General features: G+C 44.3%; 2 protein-coding genes across 2 annotated transcripts in view; both read left to right on the top strand.

Moving 5' to 3' along the window:
- The window catches only part of HHLA1 (HERV-H LTR-associating 1), a 38,864-nt gene extending 21,527 nt beyond the window's left edge, over positions 1–17,337 (top strand). The window contains exons 11-16 of the mRNA XM_023222974.2: positions 873–1,118; positions 2,294–2,362; positions 2,728–2,802; positions 7,338–7,491; positions 13,086–13,168; positions 14,790–17,337. Coding sequence (XP_023078742.2) covers positions 873–1,118; positions 2,294–2,362; positions 2,728–2,802; positions 7,338–7,491; positions 13,086–13,168; positions 14,790–14,833 — 671 coding nt within the window. The 3' untranslated portion in view covers positions 14,834–17,337. The remainder of the gene's footprint in view (positions 1–872; positions 1,119–2,293; positions 2,363–2,727; positions 2,803–7,337; positions 7,492–13,085; positions 13,169–14,789) is intronic.
- A 2,098-nt stretch (positions 17,338–19,435) lies between these two features.
- OC90 (otoconin 90) overlaps positions 19,436–26,504 on the top strand; it is a 34,926-nt gene continuing 27,857 nt past the window's right edge. The window contains exons 1-2 of the mRNA XM_023223738.3: positions 19,436–19,471; positions 23,715–23,806. Of these exons, the coding sequence (XP_023079506.2) occupies positions 23,761–23,806 (46 nt within the window). The 5' untranslated portion in view covers positions 19,436–19,471; positions 23,715–23,760. The remainder of the gene's footprint in view (positions 19,472–23,714; positions 23,807–26,504) is intronic.

The raw sequence follows: 26,504 nt of genomic DNA, 5'->3' as shown, positions 1-26,504 counted from the left end.
CTCCCTCCCTCCCTCTCTCTCTCTTTCTTTCTCCTTCTTTCCGTCTTTCCGTCTTTCCGTCTTTCCGTCTTTTGAGATAGACTCTTGCTCTGTTGCCCAGGTTGGAGTGCAGTGGCTCAATCTCTGCTCACTGCAACCTCTGCTATCCAGGTTCAAGCGATTCTCCAGCCTTAGCCTCCCAAGTAGCTGGGATTACAGGCACCTGCCATGATGCACAGTTAATTTTTTTGTATTTTTACTAGAGCTGGGGTTTCACCATATTTGCCAGGTTGGTCTCAAACTCCTGACCTCAAGTGATCTGCCTGCTTCTGCCTCCCAAAGTGCTGAAATTCCAGGCATGAGCCAAGGATTTGTCTTAACTAATAACAATCCTGTGATTTTGGAGGGCAGGTATTATTATTAATACTGGTATCCTCGTTTTCATGAGGAAGCTAAAAAGAGTTAAGCAATTTGCCCCAAAGTTCACACTATGGAAGAGACAGAGGCACGACTAATCTGTTTGGATCTCCTCACCTCAGACCCCGCAATCTTTTCACTATGTCACATGACTAGAAATGTATTAAATCAATTTGAGAGACAGCTAACTGACCCCCAAACACACATGGCTGGGGTTCCTAGAGATTCAGAGGTGTGTGTGTGTGTGTGTGTGTGTGTGTGTGTGTGTGTGTGTATTCATTGGTGCTTAGGAAAACAATGCTTATTTAGGTCCATTTGTTTCAGTTCAGAGTAAAGTTTAAGCCCCTGGATTATCTATATTACAGGTGCACATTGCATTTGCCCTTTGGTAAGGTTTCAATGTCTCAACAATTTCATATCTGAATCAAAGTGATCAAGCATGTCAGTACCCTGTTACTATCACTTTGAATGTGCAGCTACCAGGAGGGTGGCCAGAACTCAGTGGGTGACAGTTGACAGACAGACATGGGCTTCCACATCGTCCATGCCCTGGGCTCAGATCACCGGTGAGAAAAAACCTGGAGGGTCTCCCTGGGAAACTCGTTCTCCCCCACCAACTACTGCAGGGGCCGAGGAAGCCATGTACACTACGAGCCTTTTGGCGCCTCCTGCTGGGATGATGGCCACAACTGGCAGCCCATCCCAGGACAGCCCTACCTCAGGTAAGACAGGGTACTCTCTTCTACCTCTCCTGTTTTAAATTAAAGTTAGCATTGTCTGTTTTGATAACCTTTCTACATTTTTGGAATATAACACACATACAGAAAACTAGGAAAACATAAGCAATATAATTAACGATCATGAAGCAAACTCTCCCTTGTCCTTTCCTTTGCCCTACCTCTTTGTTCCAATCTGTAGATGAATGAAAGCTCCTTCTTTCATTCCCCAGTTCCTCTCTCTTTTACGTAATCCCACTCCCCGATTTCTTCTCTTTTTCCCTGTTTCATTGTCCATTAACAAGCAGTATGACAACTACAATGGATGGACCTGGGCCTGAAATTCCAGGCATGCGCCTTACCTGCTGCTCAGCCTCACCTTGGCCCTCCACCTTCCTCCTCCAGACTCCAGCCACAGCACACTGCTAGCTGCCCACGTCTCCCAGTCTTTATATATGCACTTTGTTGTGCCTGCAAAGCCCACTCTCCTCCAGACCTGCTGTGCTGCTTGACTCAGCACACCTGCCCCAGCTGAACTGGGTGGCCATCACCTGTGCCTCAGCTGTTTCTCAGCCTCACCTCTTTCCTTCCACTTAGCCACATGAGGGAACTTGCCTGCTTGAGCTTCTCTCTCACTCATCTCCTACAAGGAGACTGTATTGCTGGTTTTGCCAGACGCCAGAATCTTAACAGCAAGGATCAAGTCCTGAAGTGACCCTTAAACTAAGGCTTCATGAACATGATATGAAAATTGTCGAACTGAGCCCATACTCTCTCATGAAAATGACAGGCAATTTATCTGGAATGGGATGGAGCAAGGTGTATACTAAGAGTCAAATGAATGAGAAGCAACTCACTTTTTCTTTGCCCAGGAGCACCCACATTGGACACTTCCTGTACAACACCATCACTCTCCTGTTCCGTGTCACCATACCTTACCAATGTTAGCTGGTTTCCAATGGTACCCATCACGCTGTATCACAGCCATGATGAAATGTTCCGTTTCTTTTCTCACACTCGATTGTGGGTTCTATTTCTTACTCATCTCTGCTTCTTAAAGCCCTGCCTGGTACCTGGCTTAACCAACATTGGTTGGATAGGGCAGGATTGGTGGCCCTGGTCCTCTTCTCCCTCAGGGCCCCCTAGAAGAGATGCAGGCTCACCTCTCTCTCATCTCCCAGGAGCATTCACCCATGGCACACAGACTCCGAGTCCAACCAAGGCAACAGCCCCCAGAGATCCACAAACAGGTGAGAATGCACAGCGGGAAAGAGAAACTCCATACAGAAGTGGGGTTTTGGGGGGTGGGGGATGGGAGGGGCGGGAAGCTTGGGGACAAGGGCGTGGTGGGATGGGGTACCAGTAAGCAATCTAAGCAAGTTATTGTGCTTTGTTGTTTCCTGCAGGAGAAGAGTCAGGAGAACTAGTTTATAAGCCTTGCCATGCTGCTAAATTGCCGTGTGGTCTTGCATAAATCACTTCCCCTTTTTTGGCTATCATTTCCCTGTAGATTTCAAGAATGATTTATCTTTAAGATGTTATAAATTTCTTGCTGTGTGTATCACCCATGGTAATTCCATTCTGACTTCTGGAAGGCCATTCTTGCCCTTTGCAGGTGATCTCTCTGCAGAGTGGCCATTCACCCCTGGGGAAGAGCCAGTCCTGGTCCCAAGACCCCATCAAGTTTCAAGTGAGTACCAGTGCCCAGTCATTACTATTGCTTGTGTTTATTTTGAACAAGGTCATGTAGTAGAATAAAGAGAGGTTTGTTTGGTAAATTTAGAATCAGACTCCTGGGATTCAAATCTTAGCTCAGCCATTTACTGGTGAGGTGGTCTCCAGTACTCAACTTCCAGGATTCAGTTCCCTCAACTGTAAAGCAAGAATAATTGCAATTTTTGTGGGCACTAAAAATGCCTGTTTTTTTTTCTTTCCCACAAGATTTTGTATTAAGTAAAATAATGTTTGTGGACGTGGTTTGGAAGTATAGAGCTCTGTAGAACTTAATTCAATCAACTTTTACCGAGTGACTGTCTATTGGGCAGCATGCTGGGCACTTAGCAAACAGAAGCTGCTCTTGCAATGATCAGGGTTGATAGCAGTGAAGGAGGAAGGAATAAAAAAGATGACTCCAAAATGCAACTTCATTTGCTGGGTGTGATGTCCTGTTGTTCTGTGTTAAGGGATACCCTACCCTTTCCATCCCTGCACAGTTAATTCTCATGGATCTAGAAAAAGACCATTTCCTGGGTCTGTAGCTCTGTTTCCAGAACTCCTGACAGAGGCTGAGGACTTGAGTTACTGTGGTTTTTGATGCATTTTTCCAACTTTTGGACATCTCACTCTCCTCTTTTCTGTTGAGCCAGTTTCCATAAGAAAGAAATGGATACAAAATGAGTGCTTCAAAGCTGCTTGAGTCCTCAGGCTCCTCCCACTCCTGAATACCTTTGTACACCAGCTCCTGGACCATCCAGTCATATGTCAACAGGGCATTATTAAACTGCTGGACCCTGCCTCCTCTCCTTTTTCATGTCACCTTAGATCTGCCCCAGCCTTACTCTCAGCCTGCAGTGAATAGTGAATGAATCTTTCAGACACAAAGATGTGATTGTGCTACTAAGGAAATTATATCCCTTTTCTCCCAGGAGTTCTAAAGAAACACAGTGATGCAGATGGAGGCAGTTGTGAGACCGAGTTTTAGAAAACAGGATGACTGTATCTATATCTATGTCTATATTGGTGTCTGTATCCATATCTACATCTATATCTGTATCTATATCCATGTGTCTATAGCTATCTGTATAGGTATATCTATCTGTCTCTCTTGTTAGCTCTATCTACTTACCTAATAGGCATTTACCATATCTATCTATTAATCTACCCACTCCTCTGTCATCTATCTAATAGATATTTATCCAAGCTATCTATCCATCCATCCTTTAATCAACCCACCTATCCATCCATACCTATTTATCTATCTAGTTATCATTATTTCTTAACTTTCATATCATAGATATTTGCCTATCCATCTGTCATCTATCTATCTACCTATGTAATGAAAAATACAATTGTAAATTAAAGGGGTTCTGGCATTTCTCAGTAACTTATTCTGTTCATCCAAAAAAAAAAAAAAATCATGCCACAGAGTATTTGGCATCCACTCATTCATCCATTTAATAAATATTTATTGAGCTCCTACTGTACTGCTAGGCACTATGCGAGGCCTGTTTTTACTTTCTCTTCACAATAATTCTGCAGGAGAGGCAATATCTCATCAAGGAATTATGGTGATTTCTACATATAAAAGGAGACTACATTTGACCCCAGATCTAATTTCAAAGCTTGTGCTTATTCCACACCTCTGTGTCACCTTTCCCAAGATATGCCATATGTGGGGAAAAAAAAAAAAAGCTGCAATTGAGAAAAAAAAAGTGGCTAGATTCGTAAGAGAAGCAGAAACTGCTATGTATATCCAGAGAGGAAGAGATTACCTTCAGGTGAGGGGATGGTTTAAGAGTTTATTGATTGGGAATGTGGCATCTGAACAAGGTGCATTCTAAGCAAAGGCATAGCTCAAGCAAAGGCACTATACCTTAAAAGGACTGATGCTGAAGGTGCTGAAGGTGAGGGTAGTGTGGAATGAGGCTAGAGAGGTAGCAAAGAGTGAGATTAACAGGATTTTGTCACCATGTCAAGGAGTGTAGAATTCTGAGGCAAGTGAGAGTAATGTGATCAGATTTGCATTGCAGAAAACTTTCTCTGACTGCAGAATGGGGAGGAATGGGAGAGGCTGGGAGCAGGGAAACTTGCGAGGTGACTGTTGTGCTAATGATGGCCAGTGGTGATGGTGACTGGAAAGTGGAGTTGACTGTGTGGATAGGGAGACTTGGATGATATTTAGGAGACAGAACCCAAGAGGATGTTGGAGTGAGCACAGGAAGGAACCAAAAATCATGCCCAAGTGTGAGCAACTAAGTGGATATCCCAAGTGTCATTTCCTGAGTTAGAGAAGGATGGATGGGATGGGATGGGGCAAGGGGCATGGAAATCAAGCCTTGGAAATGTTAATTATGTTCAAGTAGTGAAGTGTGATGGTTATGAGCACAGGCTTCAGAGTCAGACCTTGCTGGAGTTACTCTCTGTTGCATAACTGATACAACTGCAGAATTACTCAGACCCTCTGTGTCCTCTTCTGTATACTTCTGATGTCTACTTTACAAGATTTATGAGAATTAGATAAAATAATGTACGCAAAGATCTTAGGAGAGTGTGTGATATGTAGCAACTGCTCAATAACTGATAGAGAAAAAGTCGGGGCACATTCATGCAAATTGATCAATGTTCTGGAGGGTTTATGTTCTAGTTAACTCAGAATAAAGTATTTTCTTTCTACCTTTTTAAAAAGTCTTCTGCTAACATTATGAGCCCCTTCTCCACTTAAATAAATATATTACTGGCCAGGTGTGGTGGCTCACACTTGTAATTCCAGCACTTTGGGAAGCTGAGGTGGGAAAATTACTTGAGCCCAGGAGTTTCAGACCAGCCTGGGCAACGTAGCAAGAAATCTCTACAAGAAACAAAAAATAAAAATAAGTAATTACTGATAAATTATAATTTTGAAAAATGTTGAAACATGACAGAATAATATTAAATGAACACATGTCAACATATCAGAGATATTATTGAATTCATTAAATAATGAGGAAACCAGAAAGATGTGAAGATTGGTTCAATGCGGAATTTGAGGGAAAAAGATTTATGTAGTCAGTCAAAGGAATTCTCAAATGAATTGATATCCCACAGCAATAAACTCTTTTTTTTTTACTGGACAAAAATCAACTGCACCTCTACCAGACAAAATTCATTTACATTGCTATGGACAGAAATCATTAGCATTGCTCTTAGACAAGAATTATTTATATTGCTATCAGTTAACATCTACCCCTTGATAGTTGTAAAATCACCCATTCAATAGAAAGTCAATTAATGGTGCACAATTCTTTTTACCCAGACAGTCCCCAGAGAGTCTGCTAGACAACAACCAAAACTGCATTAAAAGGCTATTCGGTAATCCTTTTTGTTTATTTCCAGGTTTTAGATAATTTTTCCTGATAGTGATTAGTGAACCTTTGTTGGAAGATTATTAGTAATATTGTAATATAACCTTCTAGTCCCTAGAAAGTAAGCTCTGTGAGAGGAAGGAAGGCCCTTTTTCTTCTTATTCATTGTGGTAGCTCTAGTGGCTGTCACCAGTGCCTAGCTTGCAGTGGAGCTCAATACATTTTTAATAAATAATAATAATTGCTATTATTTATTGTTTGTTTCATGCCAACAACTTTGCAATATGCAATATACTTTAAATAAATGGTCTCATTTAATCCTTCCAGTCATCCTATATGATAGGAATGGGTCTTCCTATTTTCCAATAAGGAAATGTAGGTATACCCATAGGTAGCTTTCTGAGCCTCAGCAGATCCCAATGAGTTGGAATTTTTATTAAAAATAATTTGTTCTCTCCTTCTTTTATCTTTGGCCTTCCTTCTCCTAAAAACTAAAAATTAAACAACACTGAAAAATCTGGTTCACGGAAACATAATTAACTTTCACTTGATGGAAACAGAGAACTCACAAACTCAGAGCCTGACTCTCCAGTGACCCAGCATGCCAGTCTCATCTTTCAACCTGCCCTTCCTTCTTTCCTTCTTGCACTCATATACACATGCACATGCACACACATGCTCATGCACAGGCAAACACATATCCATATGCTCTCACATGCATGCACATATACACACACATGCACCCTGTGCACACACATGCGTATACATACTTCATACCCCCTGTACTCAAAGTTTTCTCCAATCCCCCTCAGCAAGTCATCCCCTTACATCATGCAGAGTCATTATATGCTCTGTCCCTTGCATCAGAAATGTCCTCCACCTGATGCATTTCTGTTCAACGTCTTAGATCTCTGTTTAATATTTGCTTCTCAGTGAAACTATCTCTGTTTTCCTCCAGGAACTTGATCACCACCTTCTTTCCACCTGTCTCTTAAAACGCTCACAGTAGCTTTATTGGGTAATGGTGAGGAATGCTATGTTTACCTGACTGTCTCAGAGCTACCTGAGATCAGGACAAGACTATATTCACCTGGTGCAGGGCTTAACAAAGAGAAGAGGCTTGCCAAACTTACTGATTTGATTGGTCTGGGATTGCATCTTCTAGGGTGTCCTCAGCCGCTCTTCAAGGTGGGAGCCATGGCTGCCGCTCCTCTCACCCTGGCTATTCAGAGGCTCAATCCGTGCCTGATGGAGCTGTGCCACTTCTTCCAGCAGTGCCTCTGCATGGGCCAGAGGAGTCCCAGGACAGAGGACATGAGGTAACCTGGCCTAGTGGCTTCTTTTCAGGTCCAACGTTTATAGTTTTTATTTTGTGTGGCTTTTCTGCAGGCCACAAGGCAGTCAGGCAATAAGCAATCCACAGACAGGTGGCAGGGGGTACCTCAAGGAAAGAGACTCTCCAGTGAGTCCTTTACTAGACAGTCACATCCTTGAGATTCGTGATGGGATCTCATTCATAGCTGGTCCCCAGAACCAAGTGCAGTGCCTGACACAATAAGTATAATTGAGTTTAGTTGAATTGAAGTTGAGTTGAGTTGAGTTGAATTGGAGTTGTGATGAGTTGAGATGAGTTGAGCTGTGTTGAATTGAGATGACTTGAGCTGTGATGAGTTGAGATTACTGCAGTTGTGATGAGTTGAGTTGAATTGAGTTGTGATGAGACAAATTGTGTTGAGATGAGTTGAGTTGAGATGAGTTGTAATCAGTTGTGATGATTTGAGTTGAATTGAGTTGTGATGAGACAAATTGTGTTGAGATGAGTTGAGTTGAGACAAGTTGTAATGAGTTGAGATGAGCTGAGTTGTGTTGAGTTGGGATGACTTGAGTTGTATTAAGCTGAGATGACTTGAGTTGTGATGAGTTGAGCTGTGATGAGATGAGTTGAGTTGAGTTGTAATGAGTTGAGATGGGTTGAGCTGTGTTGAGTTGAGATGAGTTTAGTTGAGTTGAGTTGTGTTGAGTTTAGATTAATTAAGCTATATTGAGTTGTATTGTGTTGAGTTAAGTTGACTTGTGTCATGTCAAGTGGAATTATGGCAGAGGATCTTGAGTGGTTCTTTAATCCAAATGCCCTCAGCCTGGTGAGATTTGCTAGGAGAGAATAATTAGAAGATATGTCTATCTAAATTCCAGTTCTTTCATAGATCCCTACCAATCACCCACCAGCAAAATAAATTGGAAAACTTACTGTTTTATATTAAGAAGGTCTAGGCATGGACATTTTCTGTCCTACAATGCTGACATACTGTTCTTTCTTCTGGGATTTATTCTTGGCTGTAGGCCCAAAACTAAATTACCTAGATGAATATTCCTGTTCCAGTGGTCTGGATACCAATCTCTCATGTCTTTAATGTTATTTTCAAAGACTACTCTCAAGATCCATTAGCTTTTAAAATTTCTGCCTCGGAGTCTCAAGCCCAGGTGGGCAGCCATTTTCCATCACCCCTTTCCAGTTGTAATCTTTGATCCCCCAGTCAGTACGAACATTTCCTCCACTCACAGAGGGCAATAAGCAAGACCCACAGGCCCGAAGCACAGGTTTATTCTAAAAAATACTTACACAACAATACTTTCTGTATTGTCTAGGATAAGCCCACTTTAGGATATCTTTTACTCACTAACTTCACCAACAACGTGTATTGGGTCTCTGCTGTATATCTGTGATGCTCTGTGCTAAGCCATGGGATCTAGAGATGAATCAGAAATAGCCTCAGAAACTGAGGCTTTCATAGTTGGAAGGAAGAAATGGTCATAAACACAAATCAAAATACAGCATTACAGGTAATAGAACCAAGTCACATAACCAGGCAAAAACGTGTTAATCATATCCCGTTGGAAAATATCACATTTGCAAACATTCATATTGCAAATAATGGCTGAATGAATAAATGAAAAAGACATACATTTTCAGAGAGAAGTTTGAGTTTAAATTTAGAGCAATGAAGCACCTGTTTGCTTGGGCTTGTCCCTTCTTTTCTGTGTATTTTCACTGAAGAGTAAATTTTTCCATAAACTCATACACTGAATATTGGCCAAGAATACTAGAGTAGGGGAGGTGGCATTACATAGTATGTTTGTTGAACATAGGCTCTGTGATTTAAAAAACAAAACAAAACAAAACAAAACAAAAAAAACACTGGTGGGAAAGTTGGCAATGTAAAAAGACAAATTTCAAAGCAGCTGCCAAGTGCTGAGCCGGCTTGAATAACATGCTATGGGATCCCAGGAGAAATAACTAATAGGGTTTTATGGAGGAATAGGAGTTTCCCAGGCAAAAGAAATAGCATCTGCAAAGATGGAGTGATGGGCAGCCTGGGGCATCTAAGGACCACTGAGATGTTCAATGTAGCTGCAGCAAAGATAGGAGACCAAGTCTCTGGCATGTCCCTATTCAGGACTACCTTGCCTTTTAAGCACCTGGGTCACCTATTATATGCTCTCTTTGACTTTCACTCTAGAGCTCCATCTGTCCCTTCTCCAAGCTTTCTACTCTCTTCTTGTTCAGAGTAAATAAAACAGCATTCTTGAAATCCAGCCCTCTAAATCCTGTCCATTTTTAAACTGAGATACTCTAAACTCCCATTCTCTTCACATCATCTCCCTCCCAGGGTCATCTCTTGAAATCTTTCTTATTTAGGGCCCCCAGAACCATTCTTGGGGCACACTCCTTGGAGAATAACAAAGCTGCAGTTCCCGGTGACTTACAAACTTTGCTACCTCAGGCCCCAGTCCAGTGTCCATGGCTCCTCCTCTATTCAGGCTGCTGCTGACTCCACAGTGCGTGCAGCAGCTCTGTTCCACTAGGAATTTAGATGGGCATACCTGCAAGGGGCTGGTATAATAATGGGTGCTTCAACACTAGTTTCAGCTCATCCTAACCATGGCGTTGCTGCTTAAGTCTGCCCTGAAGAACAGAAGATGAACAACATAGGCCACCTTAACAACTGATTTTCTTCTAACCATCTAGCTTTTCCACAAGGAAATGCCTTCTCCAGTCCATGTGAGGAATACATATTCTTGTTATGAACAGGACTTTGACTCCATCCCCTGTAAAGTAATAACCATGGGCATTTATCTATTGCTCATTTACCACTTGCAGGCGATGCCTCTGCCAGGAAACTTGGGGATGGGACATGTCGTGTTTAAATAGTTTCTCTCCTGATCATAGAGGCAAGATTCTCATTCATCCCGAGAGCCGTGTACCCTCTCAAAGTGAATTCAGGCACAGAATGGCAGCTTTTTGGCTCATGAAGGTGTGGGTCATGTTTCTGTGGTTGCTGCAACTTAAATCCTGGTCTTACACTTGGCAGTTTCACAGAGCACCTCAGTTTGGATGATGTAGTCCATGTAGCAATATGAACTTCTGAAGCAGATCGTGTCCCAAAGTTGCTTGATATCTTCTATCACAGAAGCTTTCTAAGAAGTTTTGTTGCTGTTGTTAGAAAGTATGACTCGGCCGGGCGCGGTGGCTCAAGCCTGTAATCCCAACACTTTGGGAGGCCGAGACGGGCGGATCACGAGGTCAGGAGATCGAGACCATTCTGGCTAACATGGTGAAACCCCGTCTCTACTAAAAATACAAAAACTTAGCCGGGCAAGGTGGCCGGCGCCTGTGGTCCCAGCTACTCGGGAGGCTGAGGCAGGAGAATGGCGTGAACCCGGGAGGCGGAGGTTGCAGTGAGCTGAGATCCGGCCACTGCACTCCAGCCTGGGCGACAGAGCAAGACTCCATCTCAAAAAAAAAAAAAGAAAGAAAGAAAGAAAGAAAGAAAGTATGACTCGCAGATTGTTACACTAGCTAAGAAGGAATAGTATTCAACCATAGAACCAAGGCCCCCAAAGCTAGTAGGTAGCTTAGTGTGCTATAGAGAGGGCAGGGCTTGAAGCCAGGCAGGCCTGGGTTTAAATTTAGTCTCTGCCACTTACAAGCTATGTGGTCTCGAGCTAGTCACTCCATCTCTGAACCTCAGTTTGTTCATCTGCAAAATGGGTATAGTCCTGCCTACATTCTAGGCCACATGTTGTACAACTCCAGGAGCACCATTCATATAAAAGAGTAGCAGCATTATTACTTATATTGACAGTGTTGTGAGAACAAAATGAAATGAAATGAAATAATGTATCGAATTGTTCCTGCACGGTACCTGGAACGCTGCGCTCGGTGGTTGCTGATTAAGACACTGTTGTGCTTGCTGTCTTGTCCACTCCCACAGCCAAGTGGGAATCCCACTGCTAGCACACTTGACGTGTTGTAACTGTGCTAACCAGATATCTAGTGGCCATGTCAGCTGTTGAGTTGGCCAACCTTGACATCCTGTCCGTGGAACTTTTGAAAGGTCTCCGTAAGAGTACAGGTCGTAGGCTCACAGAAAGCATCCTGCATGTGTTCATCACTCGCCTCTCCACACTTGGTTCCATTTCCTGCCCTTTCTCTAGTTGGTTCTTTAATGAAAGGAGGCTGACTTGTGCAAACTTCCTTTCCCAGAACACGTTGCCTGTGAATTCCTGTGAATTCATCCCATAGAAGATACTGAGAGGAGATTGGAGGGCAGTAGAAGGGAGAAACCAGGGAATTTCTCCCCCTGCCTTTCTGCTTTGGGCAATATTTCCAGGAGTGGCTCTATCTCCTCTGTGGTTCCGGTTTCCACAAGGAGTCCTCATGACAGCCTCAGCTCTGTGGTCCCCGCTGCCACCACAGGCCATTGCCCTCTGTGCTTTGGCCACAATACTTTCTCCGTCCGTCCTTTCAGGCCTAGCAACTCCCTGTGGCTGCTAATGTGGGGTTACCACAACTTCCCCTATTGGTTCTTTCAGCCCTTTATCACTGATTCACCATATTAAAGTCCTTCTATAGAACCACGAAGTCCTGTTTTCCTGGCAGGGTCCTGACTCAAATATTGATCTTATTGCCTACCAGAATGGCAGTGTGTTCTGGTAGAAAGTGAGTTACCCGGGTTAAAATCCAACACTACCACCAGAAAGCCCTTGGGGAAGTCATTTAATCTTGTGCCTCAGTTGCCTCAGCTTTGCGCTTTCCTATCAATTGGGGGTGATAGGCCATGGAAAATCTCTGCCACAAGCTTGACTTGAGCAATTAGTTGCACAACTCTCTGGGGTGTGCTAGAATCACAGAATGATAGAGATGGAAGAGAAATTAGAGAATGTTTAGCCCAACCTCCTCACGTATCAGGTGAGAGACTGAAAGAAGTGAATTCTCAGAGTCATACAATGAGCTGGTTGACACAGCCTGCACTGAAAACTCTTCTTCCTATTAATTGGGTGAGTGATCTTTTCACTACAGCCCATTGATGCAGCTCCTGCCGCCCCTGACCAAGAACAGAATGTTATTTTGCAAAGTGTTTACTGCACTAGTAATGATAGCAGCAGTCCACTCTCTCTCTCTTCATCTCCCACTAAAATAAATAAGTAAACAAACAGACAAGTGTCACCATGTATTGAGCACCTCTTGGATGCTGGGTACTGTTCAGGAACTTTACGTATGTTATCTTATCCTCATATAACCTGCGAGTATAGGTTCTATCATTGCCTTTCATTTATATATGAGAAAACTAAAGTCCAGAGAATTAAGTTATCACCCTGAAGTCATGCATCCTAATACATAGTGGGGCTAGTTCTAAAAATAAGTCCTGCTGGCCCCAAAGTCTGAACTTCTTCCTACCCAGCCTTCTTTCCCATCTCTCCTCTGACACCCTTTAAAGATGGGCAGAGGGTTCCTTGCTGTGAATAATTGGCCATATAGTTCATGTTTATGTGCTTACCTTTAAAACTCTGGTTGTCTTCTAATAGCCATCACAGGATAGTCATTCCTCCTTGCTCTGATTTAAATCTTTAGATACTGTCTTGAAAACTATTCCTGGTTTCTGAAGAATGCAACATATATCTGTCAGAGGGTGAAAAGGGTTTCCCACTCGCACAGTAAGTACACAGCTTGACTATGTTGTAATTTTGCAGTGAATGCATTACACAAAAGGGTCCTGTAACTCTGAGTGATTCCCAGATGTCCTCGGAATGCTGTAGCTCATCTAGACCTCATTAATCTGGGCAAAGAGCATCTAGGATTTTTCTTATTCTCAGCTAACAGCGTGATGTTTGCAATAAGGTCAAGGGAAAAACACAGCAGGAGTCAGCCTGACCAAGCACTGTTGCTCTCTGCGTAAATTTGGACAAATCTCTTAGCCACAGAGCTCCCACGTAAGCTAAAAAGACAAATCAAAATAAAACAAAAGGACAACCCCCACACAAATACTGAAATTATTGACCGAAGGAAAAATGCATACAAATAATTCATGCAAAAGAAGGCACCGTGAAGTACTAGAATTTATGTTTCATTATGGTATCTCTCTTCTTGTCCCTGGTTGCTTCAAGGCTTCATTTATTCCCAGATATTCCAGGTATCAGCTTTGTTTTTTTCTCTCACCTCTGCAAACAAAGTCCCAAAACCAATAGTTTGGCCATTTTATCATGCCATCTACCTGAACTACCTTAAGGGACTCTGGTCTTCTAAATATCATGGCATTACATTAAACTGTGTGGAAAATCCCTTCTTACTATAACCCAAATATAAGCCGGGCGCTCATAGGGCTCAGTCTTGGCAATGTTTTACATTTGAACAAGCAAACAAAACAGTGTATGTAACAACCCAATATTTCCATTTGTGTCCTGAAGAATACCAGCTGGGATCCCTGGGATCCATGTCAACACTTCTTAGAAACTCTTCTTATTCTTTCTGCCCTGCACTAGTTCTCACTTCTCACAAGCCATCATCTTAAAACTTCTCTTTTTATTTCATTTTTCAACTTATCACTCAGTAGCTCTCCTAAAATCAGGCTTTCTGGCTCTTCTCTGTGTCTCCATTTACCTCTTCTGCTTATTTTGCTTTCCTTCTGCCTCCATTATTTTTTTCTTTCCCAAACACAGGGTCCTTGTTTCTTATGCAAGCCCCTCATCTCACCTTTCCTGTCTTCTCTTTCTATCATCACCTTCATCCTGCATGACATGACCAAAAAAAAAAAAAAAAAAGAAAGAAAGAAAGAAAGAAAAAATACAGGCATTAGGAATGGAGACAGGGGTTGGTCAGAAATCAAAGACAGAAATCCCTTTATCTGGTATAAGGAGAGGAAATAGGAAATCTTGCAAACACATAATTCAATAATTCTTTTGTCCTTGCCACATTAAAATCTCTGTGCACACAACATATTACATTTACTGAACAACTTATTAACGAGTTTAAATTAGCCTCGTACAAGCTGTAGAGATGCGTTAGATACAGCTGGGTTTTGGAAAAGAGCACTGGGCAGTGAATGGAGAAATAGGGGCTGCTCCGCACTAGACTCTGCTGCTAACTAGCAATGGGGTCTTGCACGAGTCCTTTCCACCCTCTGAGGCTCACCCCTAGTGACCCCTGTCCAGCGCCCTGCTCCACACTTGCTCTCCAGAAGAGCCTAGACTGTTGGTGCCGACAGGGTTTAATTTATGTCTCTACAGTGTTTATGTCTCAGTACCTTGAGTTCCTTCTTCTTCTGCTTTTTTTTTTCAGCCTTAAAGCAAAAATGCCTTGAGAATATCTGCAAGTCTGTGTGAGACCTTGAAAATAACACTAGGGCATAACAATGACTTCAGGAAATGCACTATCACCCTGGCTCTTCTCCCAAGTGGGCTACATTTGAAGAATTCACTGAGGCTCCAGCTAGATCATCAATTAATTGAAAGTGGTTATTCTTGGAAGTAGCATTTTCCCCCTCCTGTGAATATGTGCAAAACATTGAAGGTAGAAGGTTTCTTGTTAGAGGCCTCACAATTAATACAGTAACGCCGGACTCCCTGCCTGCTTCAAGTCATGGAAATCTAGTGTTCATGCTCAAGAAACTGCTACAAAGCTTGAGGCAACCCTGACAATTTAAAAACTGGGGATGTGTGGGCACACTAGCCTGCACAAACCAGTTCAGTCACGGAGACTCTGACATAATACCTGAGGTGACTTAAACTTGAGACTTGAAAGACAACAAAAGCATAAATTAAAATTGAATTCATACTGTAGAGAGATTCACATATACTGTTTCTATACAGTTAACTAAAACATGTACAACCAATCAGATCTGCCATAGTATGGGAACTATATAATCTTCCAAGCCCCCTTAAGTGGGCAATAATGAAAACTTTATCATTAGGAGGAGGTTTAGAGAGTTATTTTCATTGATATCTTGTCTTGATTCCTCTTCTGTGTGACCCACTGGATTCAGAGGTCCCCACGGGCACCCTCAAGTTCAATGATTCATGAGTAGAACTCAGAGGTTGGGAAAACTGTTATATGCACATTTAGCATTTATTACAGCAAAAGAATGCAGATGAAAAGCAGCAAAGGTGAGAGGCACCTCTAGAGAGATTCCAAGAGAGCCCAGGCACAAGCTTTCAGTGGGGTTGCACAGTCAGCATCTAATCCTCCCAGCAACAATATTTAACAACACATATGGAGTATTGTCAGCCAGGAAATCTCATCCAAGTTTTGGTGTCCAGGGGATATGTGGGGGTATGGAGTAGGTATGGACTGCCTTCATGGCTTGCCATGGCTAAACTTAGTTATTCAGTCTCCAGTCCCTCTAGAGGTCAAGCTGGTACTGCATGACCTAAGGCCCCGCCATAAATCACATTGTTAACATAAACTATCTCTCGTGGCACAAAGCCTCAGGTACAAGAGACACTCATCAGGCAGGATATTCCAAGGGTCTAGAGGGGATTCCCCAGGAGCTGGTCAAGGACCAGGCCTTCTTTGAAAGGTGCAGGGTTTGAGCACATCTGTGGAGTCAACTTTCTTCTGCATCCCCACATACTGAGGTGTCACCTTCATTGCATCAGGTGCCTTTTTCACTATGTTCAGGTTTGCGGTTGCTCCAGTATCCCTGTCTATGCTGAGTCTCCTTGTAAAGCACGTGTGCTGTCTCTAGTGAGAGACCCCTTATTCCTGCACGGACCTGCACGGACCCCTTATTCCTCATTACCAGGGACAGCTTTTCTCCTGATGTGCTTGGTGCTCCTTCTCCACTCTCTTGCCTTAGGACTCTGCTGGGCCGTCCGTTTTTTTACGCTTTTGTGATCTATGGCTGCCCTTGGGTGAGGAAAGTCACTTTCTGTTTGTCTAAGTAGAAAACCGTTTCCTCCATTGGAAGACCCCTGAGTGCCCTGGCACTCCTGTGAACCACAGGGTACCTGGGGAGGTAGAACTTGGACATTGGAGAGAGGAGCAGCCAGACATTTCTCTTTCTAATCATACGCAGAAAGATTTCTTTTTATTCTCCAGAACACTTGAAAGACTCTCCAAGTTCTGCAAATGTCAGGCTCACAAATACATGTCGTCATGACTTTTGCAAAGATGAAGAGGATACAGAAAATTTTCTGAGAGGCAAAGGGACTTCCACCTGGATAGGAACCAAGCAAACTCACTGAGTATGGGTTAACTTGATTGAACCCTTGCATGGATATTAAGGACCTTTGACAGGGAAGGGTCCTCAAGGTTCCCCAAAGAGTAACTTATCATCAAGGAAGGTGAAGAATGGATGGATGGCTTGGGCCCAAGACTGGGGCTATTCACTTGTGGGGAAACCCGTGTGGACCCACTTACCCCATACTTTGGGAATAATGACTGAGCATGACTATAATCTTTAAGAAGCTCAAATGCGGAATACCTCTGAGGCTTATGCAGGGATCTTACCTAGCATCAAGAACAAAGGCTCAGAGGACTCCCTGGGGCCAGTTTTCTACAGTCACACCATCAGCCACAACAGCAGCAATGGCAGGAGGAAAACAGGGCCCAGGAGTGGCTGACCACTGCCTGGAGTCCAACTGGTCTCCTGGAGTTCATAGGAGGATTGACCCCTGCTGAGCTGAATGTATCCTGATTTAGGGATAGCTAGGGCAATAAGAAAGCCTCAGAGGGTGTTACTGATCTGGAGCTCCTACTGATTTGTGCGTATGTGGCCACCAGTGGTTAACAGATGAGGTGAAAGAGATGAGACAGTGACTGTATCTGCTCTGATAAAGGAGATTGTGCCGTTACATGTGTAACATCATTAAACTGCATTCTTCCAGGTAGCAAAGGTACAGGTGCATTTCTGTTTATTTCATTTATGCCCAGAAGACCAGCTAAGTTGTCAAGAGAAAGAAAGAGAGGGACAGAGAGAAGGAGGGAGGGAGAGGGAGAAGATGAGGGAGAGGGAAAGGAAGGAAGGGAAGGGCAAGAGGAGAGGGAAACGGGGAGGAGGAGGGAGAGAGAGGAGAAAGATTGTGTTTGTTTCTTGGCCCCAGTTCATGGCTCTAAGTGTTTGTGTGTGTGTGTGTCTCCCTATTTCTGCACAGGTGCACTAGTGCTGTGGGTTTGTGTGAATGAGACATTTAGGTGCTATCATAATGAAATCTAAAATTTTAAACTCTCATTTAGAACAGACTTTTTCCTCTTATGTCTGAGTTCTTGTGAAAACTTCACTCTCATCTTATTCCACCAACAGAATGGTAAAAACCAAGGTTCCAGGGATATTGAAGGCCAGTGGTTTTCAATCAGGGGTAATTTGGCCCCCAGGGGACACTTGGCAATGTTTGGAGACATTTTTGGTTGTCACAACAAGGTAGGGAGTGCTACTGGCATCTGTTGAGTAGAGACCTGTGATATCTCAATGCTCGGGACAACTCCTAAAAAAAAAGAATAATTTGGCCCAAATGTCAACAGTGCTAAGATTAAGATACTCTGTTGTAAGCTATGGGGAAAAAATGATCCTTCTTAGAACCCCATGAAATGTCTCGAACAAGATACCTATGCTGATTGTTATGCCTTCGCATTGCTCAGGCGTCATAACAATCTCAGTTATGCTCTTGAGCATAATAACAATCTCAGTCATGCTCTTGAGAAAAGATGGATTTTGCTACACTGAGCCATAGATGCCCATGGGCTTACTCATTTTGGAGATGGTGGGTCTTCGGTGCTAATGAGAAAAGATTACAGATAATGCATCTTCATTCCTCAAATCACATGAGATGCTGAACAACAGTTAATGATCTACAAACACAAACCTCAATACATGAGAGTAATTACTTATTTGAAGAAGCCCTTCAGTGGGTTCTTCCATAGAGACTCAAATGCACCCTGATTTAATCATTTGAAGAGTCCTGCTTCTGCAGGAGGTGGCCATAGAGAGAGCAACTCAGAGGGTTCACAGCCAGGCTAACCTGCATTCCAGAATGCTCCCATCACACATGACCCTCTACAATGCCTCAACCTCAATGACACCGTTTTTTCTCATCTGTAAAGTGGAGCTAATTCACCGTTGCTCCTAGGATTATGAAAGCAGCAATGGAAGAGCAGCTGCAGGGATGATGAGGGCAAAATCCTATAAAACATTTGTGGTACATTACACACACTCAATAAATGCCAGTTTTCCTTGTTAAAATCAGGAAAGAAACACTTGGCAAGGAGATATGAAGAAGCGATAGAGAGAACTAGGACTTAATGAGCCCCCATACCACACACTGTACATGGCTTTCTTGATCCTCACAATCCTAGTAGGATTAAGCCCATTTAACAGATGTGGAAGCTAAAGCTGAGCAGTGACAAGCTCAAGGTCACCCTGCTACTCAGTAGCAGGACTGGCAGAAGAACCTAAGGTGTCTGATTATAAAGCCCCACCTCACCCTACCCCACAGCTTGGGCAGAAAAGCCCTAAAGGAAAGAAGCATCAAATTCCCAGGTCTGAGGCCAATAACACATAAAAAAAATCATGCTAGAGATCCTCTTGCTAAAGAATGAACTAGACCAGACAAAGCCAGCCCTTTATCTTGCAGGAGAGCCCACGTGACTTTCATCAGTCTTTCATCCCCTGAGAGTTCCCATGATGACCCTGAGACATAATCCATGGGCCTCCTAGCCTTTGAGGGGAGGTGGGGTAGAACAGGGAACCCATTGTTCTCTAATTAGAGCCTGGGTCTCCTCTGAGGCTCAAGATGGGGCCTCTTAATATGGAGCCTTCACCTGTTCCAAGCTATAGTATTATGATGCCTCCTCCCTTCAGAGGCAGCCCACCTGCCAACATTCATGAAAGGCTTCCTTCTTGATGTGAGGAGTGGGGAGAGGCATCACATGGCTAAGGGTCTTTTCTTGGGGTATAAAGGACTCAGTCTGCACCTGTTCAAACCCTAGCATCATTCATCCAGCTGCACTCCAGTGGAACCTTCACGGTAGGCACCTGTTATTCCTGATGGTTGGGGAGACAGCGAACAGGGGAGGGCAGGAGGGAGGAAGAGAGCAAGCAATGGAGGGAAATGAATGGGAGCCAAGAGAAGGAGGGAGGGAGAAAGGGAAGGAGGGGGAGAGGGAGGGATAGAGGAAAAGAGGCAGGGAGGGAAGGAAATGGGTGGGAGACGGAAGGAAGCAGAAAGGGTAGGAGGAAGTAAGGGAGGGAAAAAAAGAGGGAGAAATTGATGAAGGAAGAAAAGAAGGGAGGGAGAGAGGGTAGAAGGGAGGGAGGGACAGAGGGAAAGAGGGAGGAAGGGAGAGAAGAGTGGAGGGGAAATGAGGAGATAAATGACTGGAGGATAAGGTTTGCGGGGGGATGCTCTTAGGGCTGTCTGAGACCTGGATGTTGCTTCAGAATATAGCTAGAAACCCAAATCGCTCTGACCCTGTCTGTGAAAAGATGCAATGCCAGACAGATAGCACCTGGCGAATTTACCTGGGGGAAAAATCCACCTCTTCACATTAGTGAGGATTCTACAAGCCTGTGTGGGGCAATGACCCTGCCTCGGGCACCTGGTGTGGAAACACAATCAGCATTAATTGTGGGCAGTCCTCACTGAGCACGTAGCACGTGCCAGAGATGGTGTTCTACCTTTATAAGGCTTATCACATTTAACCCTCACGATTCTCTGATGAAAAAACACCATTATATGCATTTCACTGCCCAGGAAAATGAGTGCCCTGGCTCAGGGCACTCGACAAGCAAAAGGCAGAGCCTGAACTCCCCGCCCCAGCCCAGGTCTGTCCGAACAGCAAGGCCTTGGGATCAGACACTGGCTATGCTGCCATGAGACCAGCCATTGGGAGACAGCTTGGGAAGCCGGGACTCCAAACCTGGGATACAGACCAAGGAAAGGCTTCGGGAGCCTTACAGGGACAACACTGACCCACGAGACCATGACAGTCCCAGAGGCTTCCTTGGGCAAATTAGGAGAAGGAGGTCTTTCCTCCAGGTAGACACAGCCCCGCAGCCAAGGGTGCCTGACGTGGCCAACAGGAGGATACTGGATTTCCGAAGCAGCCCTGCGCCACCCCACCCAGATACCCTAATGTGCATGCACCCTGGATTCGGGTCATCCTCACTGTTGCCCAGGGCTGACCGTGTGCTTCTAACTGGCACCTTCTGGCTGGCACTGACTTCCCTTCTTGGAACTCAGTGGGGGAGCTGTCACCTGCTGTGTTTCACCACAACCCAGCAAGAAGCTGGCCACCTTAAGGGTCCCAAGCAAGTGCTACTAATAATTGTGACAGTTATGCAGTGAATCACCACTGGGCTGCTTAGTTTGTCTCTAGGACTGCCTGGCAGTTTAGGGTGTTGGAGCCAGGACAAGTCAGACCAGCCCACTTGGGTCTGGTCATTGCCAGAGCGCCCTCTTCTGGCCAAGGGCCACCCTGCAAGTGACTCCCCGTCTCTGAGCCCCGGTTCCTGGTCTGGAAAGTGAGGTGCCTTGATAGCCAAAGTCTTAGAGGGTTGTCACCTGACATCAAGTGGGGCATGCCCAGTGGAACACTTGACACAAAGAATGACCCAGTCCATGACATTTTGTGTTTAAAGGAATAAGGTCATCAAGTTTATTACTTACTTTTTGAAAAGTTGTGGTAAAACATACATAACATAATATTGACCGTGTTAGCCAGTTGAGGAGCATTAAGTCCATTCACACTGATGTGCAATCATGCCACTGTCCACCTCCAGAACTTTTTCATCTTCCCCTTCTGAAACTCTGCCCGTTACCTAAGAACCCCCCAATCACACCTCCTTATAACTTACTGCAAAAATAAATTAGAGCAGAGTCAAAATTATGTCTCTAATAAAGTCCTTTTGGCTCATTTGCATTCAATCAACATATTCAAGGAGGTTAATGGAACATGACCCTCAGGCCATCTTATCTGAGCTGCAGAACGACCCAGGGGAATGCACCCCTGAAACACGCGTCACAAAAGGAAAGCAGAGATCCACTGTGCGAAACTGATCACTCTTCTTCATTCACCAGACAGGGCCTTCCACTCTTACAGGGGATTAGGGAACAGCACAAAGGCCTTCATTGTAGCAGCTACTACTTATTGAGCTTTTAACCCCGAGCCAGATGCCATCATTCTAATTCTTCATGCTTTTGAGCAACTTCTCTATGTCAGGTACTGTTGTAAGTGCCTCATAAAGATTAATTCATTTCAGTCTTCACAACAACCTCACAGGTAGGTACTGTTATTATGATGACGCTGGACTGGGAGTCAGGAGACCTGGGAAGTGGGACATTCTTGCCATGATTTGCCAGGCTCTGAGCCTCAATGGTCTCACCTGTAAAATAAGAGCTTGGACTAGCAGATCGCAATGCCACTCCAAGTTCAGACATGCTGGCAACCTGTCACAGTGTGATGGTCACAATAAAATGCCTGACATACTAAGTGGCAGAAAGTGACTACATTGTCCAAGTTCATGTTGGCTCCATTCACGTGGGTATCATTTCAGTGAGGTCTCTGGGCTCCTCTGAAGTGCCTTCTGCTAACCACAGTTTCCAGGGCGTATCACTTTCTATTTGGAGACCTCTTTTGTCTCCCCCTTAATTTTCAGTCTTGTTTCAAGGCCTGAGAAGGAATCATTCAGAACTGAATTTCCACCAAACAGAGAGAGAGAGACGGTCTAACTTGAAAATTAACTGGCTTTAGGAATTTGCATGGCTAAAAAAGTCTCTAAGCAGAGCGTTGTACCAATAAGACAGTAACCAGATGACTAGAGAATTCTTGAGCTGAGTGAAAATCTCAAAGAACTCACCCTCTACCCTTTTTTAAAAAATTCATTCAACAAACATTTATTTTGCAGGCACCAGAGCTTGTACTAGACCCTGGGATAGGTCCATAGAGTAGTGATTGTACAACTTACACTGTCTTCTTCTCTGGGACACTTTCCCTAATAAATACAAGCCTTGCTCACAGGCAGAGTGACCCGCCACAGCCCTGGGTACATATGCAGGACCTCCAGAGTATGGGGCAGGCTTGGCATCTGGGAGAACAAATTTTAGAAAGTGCTCCTTCCTTCGGGTTGATGCAACACTGCAGAGGACAAGCTTCAGAGTCAAGCACTGGCTTTTTCGGGATCTAGTTGACCCCCCTGACCAAGCGCTTTTGTGCAGTGCACAACATGTACAACCTTATCCAGCAGCCCTATGTGTGCCACCAGGGTGGTATGGATCAAGATGTGTTATCATGCACACGTTGTCCCAAAAACATGTTCTAAAAGCAGAATATGCACAAGTCAACCGACCGCATTTACATTATTTATGGAGTTATATTCTAAGGGGGCAAAAACTATTTTAAAATCCCTCTGGTCTTTTCCCTGCCTCCTCCCCCCACCACCTCACCCCTGTTAAATATACAATAGACTGGCTAGAGTCTGTTAAGGGCTTATTGAAATTAAATATTTGCTGATCTCAGCAGACGGCAGCTACAGTTGAAAAGCAGTAGGGTTGCTGGACCCTGCCCACTTCGCCCCGTTGTCCCCAAAGCATCCTTTGAGGCATATCTGTTGAACTCTCAGGGCCGCAACAAAGTATTCAAAACGCTCAAAAGCCAAGGAAGGGAAGGAAGAGGGAGCTGCTGCAGGAAAAGCTTTGTTTGCTAGCATGCAGCGCCACCATGTGGTTGTCGGGTTTATTTATATGTCAAGTGATGGTTGAAAGGTTCAAAGCCTACATGTCAAAGGTATATCGGGAATGCTGGAATATCATAATGTATGGGCTGTTTAAAATTCAATTAACAAAAGTCAAACTACAGCACTTGTTACCTTGCCTCCCTTCCGCATTAGTCTATGAGCAACTCAGAGGTAAGGAGTGTGTTTTCCTCACTTTGCATTCCTGGATCTTCAATCCTTTGATGCCTGACACGAGGCAGGCCTCGAATAAATGACCATGGAATCAATCAGTAAGTACAGAAAACCACGGCTGTGTCTTCAGGGAGCTCGTGGCTACATTTCCATTTTACAGATGGATAAACTGAGCCTCAAGGAGGGAACATAGTCTTCTTAGAGGCACACTGTCAGTTAGTGATAAAACGGGAACCTGCAGCCTTTCAGGGCTTTCTCCTTTTACCACATGCTTTGTGGGACCAAGAAAGGACATGGGGGTCTATGGGTTCCTTCATGGGAATTCTGAAAATGCATCCATCCTATTCCACTGGCTTCTCTTCCAGGAGTCGGTCCCAGTTGCTGCCTAAGCCCATCCTTTGCTCTCCTGTCATGATTGTGTTTCTCCTCACAAGTGTGCTGATGATCCCCCGTGCTGGTGAGTAACGATATTTTACACCATAGTTCCAGCTTAGCATATAATTACTTGATATAAATACTGTCCTTCAACATGCCCACCCCCATCATCTTTCCTACGTATCTTTTAAATGTCCTTATTTTTCTATAAAATTGAAATTATTAAACATATTCTTCTCTGTCTCCTTGCTTTATTTCTTCCCTCTTTTGTAAGTTTGCAACTACCTTGTGGTGACAAAAATGACAATCATATGCTCTACGATTATAAATGTTTACAAACATTTTTGGTACCTCCCAAGAGATTTTATTCTCAAATGTTAACACCTACCTTTCAAAAACTTACACTCAGAGAAAGTTTACGTGCAATCGTATCACTTACATATGAATTGAACATGCTCTACGTGCAGCCCCAATTTTTTCGGGGCTAAGTTTGTGACCACCACCGAGATAAGACTGCTTGCCCAACAAATTCGCCAACTCTGGGCCCAGACACTGTAGCAGGGAAGGTCTGTTGTGGAGGCTTCTGACTCAAAGATGTGGGAGTGGTGTCTGAATCTGGGTCTTCTGAGAAACAGAAGCCCAAACTAGATCAAGTGTGCAGATTTCAGCAGAGGAAACACCTGTGAGGAAAAACATGGAGTGGCAACCGTGAAAGGCAGAGACCTTCAGAAAGTTCTGCACGTGAAGGAGACGGGCAGAGGGGAGGTGAACATGCCCTAGATGTGTAAGCTGGCAAGGTCATCCAAGAGGAGCCGGAGGAGTCCCGTGTGCCCCAGGAGCCTTGCCCACTGTGGTACACCTACCTGTCCTGGGACATTGGCTGGTCGCAGGCATGAGGGGGACGAGGCCTCTCTATGAACCCTGCCTTGGACTTCCAAGCATAGCCGTAGGCCCTCGGTCAGTTATGCTTCCTGTAGTTGCAGCAAGGTCCCTTCCCATGGCTTCCCCACTGGCAATCTGAGTCAGATACAAGACAATGCTTTGTGCGTGTTGACCGTGGGGAGGGTCTCTGTGCATGGTGAGGTCTCTCCAGGGGTGTCTATCCCTGCAGCAGGACGGGGAGCAGCTTGCACGTTGGCTCCCTCAACACAGCCAGGGAAACAGCTGTGCTTCCTCTACTCTCACTCGGAGCTGCCTTGTGACTTCCAAGGGCAGGCGTCAGCCAGTGGGATGGTGGCCACATTTGCATTAGGAGAGGGAGATCCCTTCGCCCCCCCACCTAAGCACATGCTCCCTTTGTCTGGGAGTTCTGCACCGAAGCTCATGCTGCAGTCCCCACGTCACACCACCATGTGTTGGCTCCCACTTCCCTGTTGTCCTCTGCGTGTTTGTTTCCTTCCAGATCCTCCGAGAAGGGACCTGAGGAAAAAGGTGGGTTTTGTGCAATCCTGGTTGATCTTTTTGGTAGAATACATAATACCGTGAAATCCCATTCTATAGCACTAATAGACATTATCATTCCACTATCTAAAGATGTTATATTCTAAGTTTGCTTCAAGTTTGCAAGACTAAGATTCTCTGATTCTAGCAGGCTACCACTCACTGGCCATTTGATGGTGTGGTTCAACTATTGCATGTTCAGTCCTTCATTAAACTGTTATCGATTGAGCTTGTGGTTTCTGTTATATATGTATAATGTAAGTATATACATATATCAATATGTTACGTACATCACAGTGCTTACCTTCAAGTCCCTAGTTTAGTGGGGGAAACAGTTACATAAACAGATCATTGCAACATGGAGTGAAAGGTGCAATGAGAAAAGGATGTCCGCAACATTATGCTAGCACGGGGCAGTGTCCCAGACCCAGGCCAGGTTGAGGGTCAGGCAGGGCTCCTTGAACTTTGAATGGAACCATAAAATGTCAGTGAGAGTCAGTAATGCGACCCCTCTTGTTACAGACAAGAGGAAGGCGTCCCAGGCCCCAGGGTGCAGTACAAGCAAAGGCAGGATGGCAAGAAGTAGTTTGCTGTCCAGAAAACCTAAGCTTTTCAGCATCTCCGCAGCATGAAGTTTAAGGTAGGAGATGATTCAGCAGAGGCAGCAGGGGCCAGATCAAGGAAGGCCGCATGTACCGGGTGAGAAAAAACTTTAAAGCTTCATCCAGGAGTCTCGGTTTCATTGTCTATAAAATGGTAATGACAGAATGTGCCTCGCAGTACTGAGGAGAGGATCAGACAAGGTGATGCCTGCAAAACACAGTGTCCTACTCCTGGAACAGGACAGATGCTCATCACCTTCTGCGTGTATCAAACTTATTGAATCAGAATCAATGTCATTCTGGTGAGTTTTGTCCTTACATTGCCTCTGACCATGCATCGCCCTAAACTGCACTGTTGGACTTTGTGAGTGAACTAATTTAGTCCTTGGGGATAAAGTGTTTCACATCCAGGATGACTATTCTAATTGTTAATAACATCCTGAAAGTAAGTGTGAGTGTGGGGGAGAAAGCACACCTTATTAACATCTGTAGGTAACCCTCCAGAAGAGGAACTTAATTATCAGTTGCACAAAGGAATAGAGCGCAGTAATTGCCAAGGAGCAGGCAAGATTTTACTTTTGCTGCTGAAGTGGGCCACAGGTATTCTTAGCTGATGGTTATTATGCTGATTAGTTTCCAGGGCAATTATGCCCAGTGAAAAATGTGCCAGATCTATTACATGGGCTTTGTGACAAGGGCTCAGATGGAACTGAAGTCACGAGTCTCCCTCCCTGCCTG

The sequence above is a fragment of the Piliocolobus tephrosceles genome, chromosome 7, assembly GCF_002776525.5.
Source record: "Piliocolobus tephrosceles isolate RC106 chromosome 7, ASM277652v3, whole genome shotgun sequence".
NCBI classification, from domain to species: Eukaryota; Metazoa; Chordata; class Mammalia; order Primates; family Cercopithecidae; genus Piliocolobus; species Piliocolobus tephrosceles.
This window is presented reverse-complemented; position numbering and strand designations above follow the sequence as displayed.